Consider the following 11,759-nt stretch of genomic DNA (forward strand, 5'->3'; position numbering starts at 1 on the left):
GACCTTTTTTTGTGGTAGATTCTATCTGAACCATTTTCTTGGAAGAATTGTGCTTGGTGTGAGACTTTAACTGCTTAACTTGCAGACATTCCACCTTTAGCATCCACACACACACACACACACACACACACACACACACGCGAGTCAATAATATCAAAGATCCTAATACCCTTAAAATGCCTCACTGTCTGTTTGACAGAGTCAATATGACCTTTGCTCTTGAATGTGAGCGTCCAGATTCTCAGGTCATGTCAGGCTTATTTGCAGGCATGTCTGGGAGGCACAAAGAAATGTATTCTGACCTTCAGTGCAGCTTTAGAAGAACTATATTGGCACGTCATGGGTCAACAGTTTCCCCAAAGACTTCCATTGCAAATTCATTTCTGTAAATGCTTTTTCTTTGTTTTTGCAAACTGAGTTGAGATTATTTTCTATGGTAATTAACATCATGTCACAGATTCTGTACAAAGAAGTGTGCATTCTGTTCAATAACACTTAAAAATGTGGTGTAGAAACAATTTTCACTCAAAAATTTGTAAATTTCACAATTATTTAACAAAGAAACATCAAGTAACACTTTGTATTAAATATGGTTTGAAGTAGAAAGAAGTAGTATTTTATTGTAAAATGTACTCCAATAATTTTTGTTTTAACTTTGAAACATATTTTATAGTGTACATGAATATGAATATTTAACTGTTTAGCTGCTAAAGTGTTTTATGTGACGTGAGGCCAAGTAGTGTCCCATACACAGAATTTATGCTCTGCATTTATCCTATCCAAGTGCACACACACAGCATTGAGTAGTGAACACACACACACACACCTGGAGCAGTGGGCACAAGACTCAAGTGGGTACCGACACTCACACCCACAACCTTTGTGTTACAAGTCTGACTCTCCAACCATTAGGCCACGACTGCCCCCGTGTTGCTAATAGGTTGCTAGGCAGTTGCTAAATGTGGTTACAATTGGTTCTGAGGCTGTTGATATAGAAGTTTGCACAATAATAGCATACTCATTTTGTCAAGCCAACATAATCACTGAAACATGTCTGGAGTTGTGCATGAGTTATGTAACACTTTCCTCTTTTATTCTGATGAGCAGAACAATGTGTAGTTCCCAATGTTAGCAGTCTTATCCTATATGATAACAGCTGGGACAAATACAGGATAAGCATGCAGTCGTTGCATAGTTAAAGACTTGTTGAGTTTCAGGTTTGGGTTGATCTCTTTGCCAAACCTCAGGTTAAGAGCGGTCATGGAGGTTGTAAGAATGCACAGGTTCACGCACATGCAGCATGTCATTATTTCAGGAAGATTTCAGTATGTAAATACGCAATGCAAGTCTACACAAACACATTACCTCATTGAGATTTAAAAATCACAAGTGAGATTCTCCCAGAAAGCAATGCAATCAAACCTGATGTTCTCCTGAGAAAGAGTCCAATAATCTCAAGTCTCCTCTAGTGTTTTAGAGAAGAGTTTGTTTCTTCATCAGTACATATTTGGAGAAATGTAGCATTCCATCACTTGCTCACCAGTGAATGGGTGCCGTCAGAATGAGAGTCCAAACAGCTGACAAAAACATCACAATAATCCACACCACTCCAGAGCTTTAATTAAAATCTTTTGAAGTGAAAAGCTGCCCTTTGTAAGAAATAAATACATCATTAAGATGTTTTCAAGTTTTGCTTCTGGCCAAAATAAAAGTCCATAATCTTCCCCTTAGTGAAAAAGTCCATCCCCTTTTGTCCTCTCACATCAACATCCACCAATATATTTGTTTAGAACTGTTCTGAATGTTTTTGCTTGTAATCGTGATTGATCTGCATATTTCTCTCCTGATTCAGACAACTTTTTCACTAGAGAAAGCAATATTATAGACTCATATTTTAGCCAGAAGCAACAGTTTAAAGTTTAAAAATTAATGATGGATTTGTTTCTTACAAACACAGTTTTTCACATTTCAATATGTTAACTGATGGACTGGAGTGGTGTGGATTATTGTGATGTTTTTATCAGCTGTTTGGACTCTCATTCTGACGGCACCCATTCACTGCAGAGGATCCATTGGTGAGCAAGTGATGGAATGCTACATTTCTCCAAATCTGTTCCCATGAAGAAACAAGCTCATCTACATCTTGGATGGCCTGAGGGTGAGGACATTTTCAGCAAATGTTCATTTTTGGGTGAACTATTCCTTTAAGTCTCTTGAGCTGTGAAATTGAAACCTCTAGGCAATAAAATCTTCTCACATGTCTCCACTTAATTTACATTTCACTTGGACATTGATGTCATCCTCTCCTGTAATCATGTTAATTTATTTTGATGCGATCATCATCATCATCATCATCTCACTGATAAACAGAATGCAGATCCTCACATGTATGATTTACCCTGTCAGTCAAAGCCCTCTGAGCATTAACAACCCAGCTGAATCATACGCTCATTATCTGAAGTTTATCAGCAGTTTCAACTTTGCCTTAGAACAGAGAACACATTCAGGAACACAAATGTGCAGAGAACAGCACCAAACTGACATACACTGGTTTTCTCTCTGGATTTTAACCATTTTCTTCTGTTTGCTTGTATTTCTGTTGGTGATTCTAGTGCCTGGAACATGGCACTTCTCTCAGACAAGGTGAAGTATTGCATTTCCTTTGCTTTTACTGAGATTTTCATTGTTAGTGTCATATTAGAATCGGGTCACTATCAGCCAGGTAACACTGACATTTTGATGTGTATCATCTCACTGATAAACAGAATGCAGATCCTCACATGTATGATTTACCCTGTCAGTCAAAGCCCTCTGAGCATTAACAACCCAGCTGAATCATACGCTCATTATCTGAAGTTTATCAGCAGTTTCAACTTTGCCCTAGAACAGAGAACACATTCAGGAACACAAATGTGCAGAGAACAGCACCAAACTGACATACACTGGTTTTCTCTCTGGATTTTTATAATTTTCTTCTGTTTGCTTGTATTTCTGTTGGTGATTCTAGTGCCTGGAACATGGCACTTCTCTCAGACAAGGTGAAGTATTGCATTTCCTTTGCTTTTACTGAGATTTTCATTGTTAGTGTCATATTAGAATCGGGTCACTATCAGCCAGGTAACACTGACATTTTGATGTGTTTTTTAGTCATTTAATTTGAAAAGCTTATTGCCAAACTGGCCCAAAGAACAGACCTCAAGTAAAGACATTATGAGAACACCACCTGGGTGCATCCTCCAAAATATTGTGTTTAAAATTGTGAAAATATTTTATATTTTTTATATTATATACTAATAGTTTTCGGTTTAAGAAAAAGTATTGTATGACGAACACATATAAAAGATACCAGTCAAAAGTTTGGAATAATAAAGAATTTTTATTGTTTTTAAAAGAAGTCTCTTCTGCTCATGAATACTGCATTTATTGGCTCAAAAATACAGTAAAAGGGTATTATTGTGAAATATTATTACAATTTAAATAGAAAAAAAAAACTGTTTTCTATTTTAAAATATTTTTCAATTATTCCTGTGATGACAAAGCTGAATTTTTAGTGGCGATTACTTCAGTCTTTAGTTTCACATTATGAGCATAAGAGAGTTTTTTCAAAAACATTATAAAAATGTAATTATTCCAAACTTTTGAGCGATATTGAAAGTTCATATTGAGACCTTTGACTTCTGAATAAGACTTAATGAGAATGAGATAAATGAGATAAATAAAAATATTTATATTCAAAACATTTTGGGTTTAAAGTTCAGTGCAAAAATTGTTCATATTTTTTCTGAAGATTGATTTTTTTTTCTTCTAACAAATTTGTAGTATTGAAATAACACCCCAGTATATGTGTAAATATATAATGAAATGAAATGAAATACGGTTAGAAATTATGATATCACTCCATTAAATGTCTTAAATATTAAATAATTATTTAAAAACATTTAAAATAATTTTTCTCTTTTATTTTAAAATTGATTCTTCGTTACACACTAAACAACTTTAAAAACTTTTTTTTTTTTTTTTTTCCCATGGTATTGAGGCAGATGATCGGAAGTAGATCCACAAAACAACCAAAAGAAAATGTGTGTCTTTGATCAATTTGATTAAAATACATACATACATAAATAAATAAAATGCTTATATTGAAATCTCTGATGCTTGATCTTGGCAATTCTGAAATCTCTTATGAAATAGAGGAGCTATGTGTGAGATTACAGTTACATTTAAACTCAATTCGATCTCATTTATCGAGAAAAAAAGAGTCAGCTGCTATTTTGAGGTGTTAATGAAGCAGTGTATTTGCAGTGCTTGTGGAAATGACAATAACCCAAACCCCGGTGATAATGAACTTTTCCTAATTAGCCTAGTAGCTCAGCACACACGTAAACAAGAATAAAACCCAAGGCTCCTCTCAGACTTCTTCCATTAACAACAGATGAGGCAGAGAAAGTTTAACAGATCTACGCAATTAGAGTAAAATGTCTTAATTACTCACATGCGCTCATCCATGAGAGCTGTTTGTTGTGTCAGTGGATTACTTTGCCATCTATAATCTTGATTTAGTACAGCAATCAGTTTATGCAAAACCTCCCAAATGAAATCGGAGTTTAGGCATTGCTCTTTTGTTGTGTATATGCTTTGTGGTTGCATGCATGTTTAGGTTTCTTAGATTTGTTTGGTGACAAAGTGCAATTAAATGCATCTGGCTTTGCTTTCAGGAGTCTCACTTCACCAGTATTCTTGAGGTGTCCTCGAAACCACCAGCTGTGAAATTGTCTCGTGCTCTTTAGAGGTTGACTAGCCAAGCTTGCCGTGATTTGTGGTTTTGTGTGTAACTCTTCTGGGCCATTAGCACAAGTCATATAAAACTTTGCTCAGATGAGATAAGCTTATCTTCACTGCAAAAGCGCATGACCACAGTGCAAAGTAGGTTGCGGGGGCTGAAGAATCAAGTCAATGAAACACAAACAAACCGTCTGGAATGAAAAGTAGGCTGAGGTTTAGACGTTCCCAAGAGTATGTGGTATCCATTGGAGAAATTGATCTGTTTTGGTATTAGATACCTATTGCCACCTTCAAATTCTTAGCACTTGGTATCACAGTTTTGGTCTTCATACTAAATATCACACCTTTCCTTTAGGAATCTGTCAATAAACCGCAGCCACCCATGCAATGACAAAGAAACATTTATAGCTCAGGATTTCTTATGTTTCATTTAAATATCAACTTTGTGTCAGATGTTTCTTAAAGTAACTTACATTGAGATCTCTTCTGAAACTCTAGACAAGACACATGTGAGATTTCAAGGACCTGTTTTCCTAGGATATAAATCAAAGAAACAGCTGGGACTAAAGTATTTGATCTCCATTCGATATTATTGCTGTCTTGGAGAGATATTAAAGCATGGTTATTATAGTTGTCAAAAATGAAAAACATAACAGTTACTTGATATGCAATAAACTACGTACACACACACGTACTCTGTCTGTCTGTCTGTCTGTCTGTGTGTGTGTGTGTGAGAGAGAGAGAGAGAGAATGCTTGGCTGGATAAAGGTGAGATGAGGTTTAATGTTACAAAGAAAATAATAAAATAAACACAGGATGCTACACAAGAGCATCTACAGAAAGCACAACGACTGACAAATATGCACTAAAACAAGGGGGGTATATATACACAGGGTAAGGAGGTAACAAGGGGGTGGAGCTAATGAATTGTCATGGAAACAAATGAGGCAGTGCTAGAACCAAAGGCAAACAGGAGTGAACACAGAAACATTGGGGAAAACACTGGATTTCAAAATAAGAGTACAACACACAAGACAGGGTAACACAGGCTGGGATCATGACATATATGCTTAATTTATTTCAGCTAGTTGACAAAGCAACTAATACTATTTTTTCAAAATATGTAAATGTTTTTTTTGTTTTTTTTAATGAACTAAAATAGCTAAAACTGAAAAAAAAAAAAAAACTATATTAGACAGAATATAAAAAACTAATAAACATGACAAAATTACTAAAACAGAAAACACAAAAATAAATACAATTCAAAATATTAATTAAAACTATTAGTAACTTATACTAAGATAAGTCTGTATTAAAGAGATCTCTATATGAAATTAATATACATAGCTCAAATAATTTGGTCTTCGTAGAATGTCATGAAAGATGTTTTTTGATGAGTTTATATTTTGACTTTTGACTGCAGACTTTGATATCATCTTAACACAATTTGATACATTGCCTCTGAAATCTGATAGTTATATCTGATAGAAATATACTACCGCGGCATGTTTTTCAGAGGATAAATCTAAGGGCAGGAGATTTACAGTAAGCAAACATCTCCATTTTATCTGTCAATAAATATCTCTATATTTAATCTAATTGCTGTCTGCAAAAAGCAACTGAGATCAAAGATGGAAAAGATCTCATTTATGATTTTTCTTCCCAAAGGCAATAATAAAATGCAGAAAGGACTTATCTACCAAGATAAAAAGAGTACATTTTAGAAGTTTAGTGTGAGAAAATGTTGCTAGAAACATTACGAGTATCATCATGTCTATCGGCTTAGCACAACTAACAAGTTAATGTAATTCTGCACAGATAGCTTATCAGCCCAAAAAAACTTAAACAGAAAACCAATAAAACTGTGATTCATAGCCTATCGTTTCAAGCCAGTGTGGGTGTGTATGCATGCAATGCTGAAACAATGCTCTATCTGCCCTGGGGTCGAGTTTTCTTTCTCTGGCAGAAGGATTTTTCACTCACGGCTTTAAAATCTAGTACATCAAGATGTTGTTCAGAGCATGATATTCTTTTGCGTTCGTATTTCTCTTCTGTGTCTCTAAAGCCAGCAGAGCTGATGAGAAGGCTCAAAAGTCTTCATCACTCCTCATCTTCAACAGGTCAGATGACAGCTGCATCTGGGTCATGAGTTTTTATGTCATTGTGTTCATTATATCAGGTGCATGGCCCGCCACATGGATACATTGATTATTTTGTCCTTTCCTGACAGATCTGATGCTATCCTGCTGCTTTATGCTGTAACCAGGCTTGTGGAAAGAACCAGTCTTTCTGTCAGCTGTGTCACAAACAGCCAGCTGTGTTACCAATGTCATATTCTATGGGTGTTCTCTGTGCTACAGTACTACCAATAACATTGCAGGCTTTCAAATGAATACTTTATGTCAGTACAATGGAACAGACCTGGTTAAACTTTAACGGTCGGAGCAGCTTCCTGCCTCATTTGTGGAGGGAAGTTTTTCATTCAGGACCCCAGACATATGAAAATAACAAAGACATGTTCTGAAGAAAATCTGAGAGGTCACCACAATGCAAGGTCTTATCCATGTCTTGAACACTGGGGGGTGAAAATTATAAACAAATAGAACAGTGAAGGAAATTCTATATCTAATTCTCTTTGAGAAGTAATAATTTTTAAGTATTTGCAAATAATATTTTAAAATAGGCTCCTATTTGTATGCCTAATATGTTGAAAATGCAGAACGTTTCATTTCTCGTCACATTCAGTTAGGAATTACATGAATCACGACAATCCCATATTTTCAGCTTAAAGCTGAGAAATTTGAGGGAAAAAGTCAATTTTGTCGTAAAACAAATATTAAATGTTACGTCACTTCAGTCTTATCTTGCTCTCTTTCAAAATTAAACTGACGCGTCACGTTTTTTACATAATCGAGAATATTTAACAAACTGTTTGACTGACAGCAGTGGTTTTTGAGGCAAAGTTGTTCAGTATGAGGAGAACTATCAAATGATATGCATATTGTGTGGATGTGTGAAACACCACGTGATTACAGAGGCGTAAAACTTGTTCGCTCCACCTAGTGGCCAATTTCTTTCAAAATTCTTACAGACCTTTAGGACCATGAGTCGAACATGCCCACCGAGTTTGGTTCCGATCTGCCTCTGTTAACCTTGCCTTATAGGTGCTCAAAATTCATTGGAGTTTGAGATAAGAGAATGTCCTCAAAGACACTTGTGGCACATTGGACAAAGACACGGCATACCGATTTTCAAGTCGATCGGACTATCGGGTGTGTAGTTATAGCCAATTTTATGTTTTTTCCCTGTTATAGCTCCACCAAGTGGCCAAACTCTCTTACATCCGTGTTCCGAGTTTGCCGAAAATATCTCTTTCCATTCAAGAGTTACAGTCATTTTAGTAAAAGCGGCTCCAACCTTTATGAACGTTTTGGGATCCTGTCACGACGGTGAGTTGCAAGTTGTTGTTTTTTTGCTAATTATTGATATCCACTCTCCAGAGAATCTTTCTGCACTGATTTGGTTCCAATCTGGTGAAAAACCTAGGACTAATTCGCAAAAGTAGGTTTTTCAAAAAAATCCAAAATACCCGAAAATTTGACGATGAAATCCGAGGCATGCGTTTTCCAATCGGGTGAAAAACCTAGGACTAATTCGCAAAAGTAGGTTTTTCAAAAAAATCCAAAATACCTGAAAATTTGACAATAAAATCCGAGGCATGCATTTTCCAATCGGGTGAAAAACCTAGGACTAATTCGCAAAAGTAGGTTTTTCAAAAAAATCCAAAATACCCAAAAATTTGACGATGAAATCCGAGGCATGCGTTTTGTCCATTATGAGCCAAGGATTCACACGATATAAGGCACTTGAGTCTGCGACTAACGGTTTAGGAGTTATGAGGGATTTTGGACTTTTGATTGCTGTAGCGCCCCCGTCAGGCCAATTGGCGTGAGCCTTAATGACGTTGTAGACGGTGTGAGTACTACCATCTCTCAAAGTTTCAAGTCTCTACGACTTACGGTTTGGTCTGCCCGATCACTTTTAGGTGGAAAATGCTGATCCTTCGACAATCAATAGGGTTCCAGCGCTATGTGTAAAAAATAGAGGCAATGAAGATGTTGCAATCAAGTTCCAGTGAAATATATTCACAATCCTCTATGATGCCTTTAAGTCCATCATTCTGTGAGTATTTTGAGTGGCAGTTTCTCTCTGAGGTTGTGGGGTGTTGCAGAATCTGGGTAGAAATACACAAATGAGTTAAAGTCTGTCTCTTCCATTTCCAATTACGTTTATGAAAGTACTGTGAGCCCTTCACAATGGTAAAAGGTAATGAAAGCTAACCCAAGCAATAATTTAAGACAACAATATGGACCATACATTCAATATCCCTGTTACTTACATAGCAGAGAAGAGGAGAGAAATATCCTCAACTGAGCAAAACCTAAAAATAGGAAAAGACATGATTGGTAGCAAACCTGTTCCATTTTGAAAGTTAGACATTAAGAATGAAATTCCTTACCTGTTGAGAGTGTGCTGACCGTCTGTGTTTCTGGATGATTGACAGCTGGCAGTTACAGATTAAAAAATCAAAACGGCAGGAATAAAGAACCTTAAACTCTAACACAAAGAACCATTTCAGTATAAAAGTGCTTAAAGAAACCATCTTTTTAGAGTGCAGGTTTAATTGTAAAGCATGAGTTTGACACATAAAGGAAGATATAACCAAGATTCCGTTAGAATGACCCAAGGTTAACTATTTCAAGTATGAAAAGCGCTTCTCATCCTGACAGAAGAAGAAACGACACAGCATTTAAAGGTCATTCTGTTGACTGATATGACACAATTTATCTGTAGTTTGGTTCTGATGTGTGAATGGTATCTTAATGGTAAAAAGACAGAATGCCAGTATTTTTTACAGTAATTTACCAGGTGTATTGTATGAAAGCACCTTATGTCATGGCATACATTTGTTTTTCCCCTATTTCCTCTAACTTCTCATCTTTCCTCTATATCTCAGGGTTACTCTGGGACTGAACTCCTAGACCTGCTCCTCGAGCCCCATATGAACCCTCACATGGACAGCAATGGTGACCATGGCAACCCAGCATGGTCAATCACAGATCAAAGCGTGAGTGAACTGGCATTTGATATCTGTGACCTGAGTTTATATGATAAATCGCAAGACAACCTTCCTGCTGAGAGCATGCTGAGAACATTTTATTTTTAGTTATTTTAATTTGGTTAATTAATGAGACACCCTGAAAGGCTTCATGTAAACACAGTGACAGCATACATGTCTGACCCAAATTTATCCGTCAACTTTTGTGTGTTTGTGTCTGACACTGTTGTGTGTGTGTGTGTGTGTGCGTGTGTGTGTGCGTGTGTGCGTGTGTGTGTGTGTGTGTGTGTGTGTGTGTAAGTCAAAAACCTAGCGACCTGTGTACACGGTCAGCATTTTAAGACATCATAGGCACCATCCAGATATATATATATATATTATCATTCTAAGGCTGATTTGCTGCTCAAGAAACATTTCTGATTATTATCTATAATATCTTATTTATAATAATAAACTGTGATACATTTTTTGCTGAATAGAAAGTTCATAATTTCTTTGAATTTCTTTGTAAAAGACTTTACTGTCACCTTTGGTCAATTTAATTCATCCTTGCTGAATAAAAATACCAATAAAAAAAAAGCAAAACAAAAAACAATACCTTGCTGTTGTTTGTTGCACCTTGAACTCAGCTTTTGAATTATAGTGTATATCTGTTTAAAATGTATGCATTGCATCAGGGGTGCTTTCACAGTTTGATTTCCCTTGAAATGCGGTGTTACATCAGGGAAATTGAATGAATGTCATAGTTGGTTGGGTTAATTTGTTAAATCTGCTGTTAGCAAATACTAACAAGTGTGCAAAGCAATATTGCGGACAGGCATGTTGAAAACAGAAAACTGTTGAAAATGAACAATTCAAGGCTAAATATATTTGTTTCAAAATATACACTACAAATTGTATATAATTTTAATAAAAAATGTAAAAAAATTTATTTTGTCTATTATATATATATATATATATATATGTGTGTGAGTGTGTGTGTTTCTGCTGAGACTCAGGTGGGTGCATTTATCATCTATGAGTCAGATACATTACAGTTTTGTGTGACTCCTTTGTGTTCCTGCAGATTCTGTGTCATGGTGAAGAAGGTGTTGTTGATAACTTCTTGGACTCCCTGTTGCAAGGGTCAGATGGCGTGTCGCAGCCCTGCTCTCCTCTGTGGGTCCCCTCACCCTCTGACAGCGGAATCAGTGACGACACCCCGTCTGACCACCTGGACAGCCCGCCGCCGTCCGCCAGCCCGCTTTTCAACTCCATCTTCCTCCCTCAGCATCCTCATCTTCTCCCTCAGCATCTTCAGCAGCAGGACGCACCTGTCGCAAACACAGAGCCTGATATCTCCATTGATCTGGGTGAGATTTCACTCTTCAAACAGTTACTAAAACCATAAAAACCCACTTTGTTACTTGAAATTTGAACAATTTGAACTAAAACTTAAACTTACTATATTTCAGCTACAGTTTAGCTTAACTTGATGTACTAAAAATAATAAAAATAACAAAAAATTAATAAAAACTATATCGACATTAAAAGAAGAAAAAAAAAACACAACAAAATTACTAGAATTTTAAAAAATGTAAAAAAGGAAATACAAATGATAAATGATTTATACAAATGATAAATATCATGATAAATGATACTAAAATATTACAGTCAAAAAATGTCAACAATCTTTATGTAATTGTGTAGTTAAAGTGTAATATACAAGAATTTATGCTGCATCAGAGATGCACTAAGAAATCAACTCAACTTGGTAAGAAAACATCACATTTTGTTTTTGTTTTTCTGCTTGGGTACATATTGTGTACTACCCTCTACAGGCCGTACTGATTTTCTGTAATAGTACAGCTGCAGGACA

General features: G+C 36.0%; 1 protein-coding gene across 3 annotated transcripts in view; it reads left to right on the forward strand.

Annotated features, from left to right (window-relative positions):
• The first annotated feature begins 2,492 nt into the window (after positions 1–2,492).
• LOC107729980 (cyclic AMP-responsive element-binding protein 3-like protein 3-A) overlaps positions 2,493–11,759 on the forward strand; it is a 26,289-nt gene continuing 17,022 nt past the window's right edge. Inside the window, exons 1-3 of one of the 3 annotated variants that reach the window (XM_016540718.1) lie at positions 2,493–2,643; positions 9,800–9,910; positions 10,968–11,253. In XM_016540718.1, the coding sequence (XP_016396204.1) occupies positions 2,623–2,643; positions 9,800–9,910; positions 10,968–11,253 (418 nt within the window). In that variant the 5' untranslated portion in view covers positions 2,493–2,622. Of the gene's footprint in view, positions 2,644–2,864; positions 3,039–9,799; positions 9,911–10,967; positions 11,254–11,759 lie in introns of those variants that run through there. The other 2 variants (XM_016540719.1, XM_016540717.1) reach the window with 2 other exon arrangements.

This window comes from Sinocyclocheilus rhinocerous, unplaced genomic scaffold, assembly GCF_001515625.1.
Source record: "Sinocyclocheilus rhinocerous isolate Xijiao unplaced genomic scaffold, SAMN03320098_v1.1 scaffold638, whole genome shotgun sequence".
Classification (NCBI taxonomy): Eukaryota; Metazoa; Chordata; class Actinopteri; order Cypriniformes; family Cyprinidae; genus Sinocyclocheilus; species Sinocyclocheilus rhinocerous.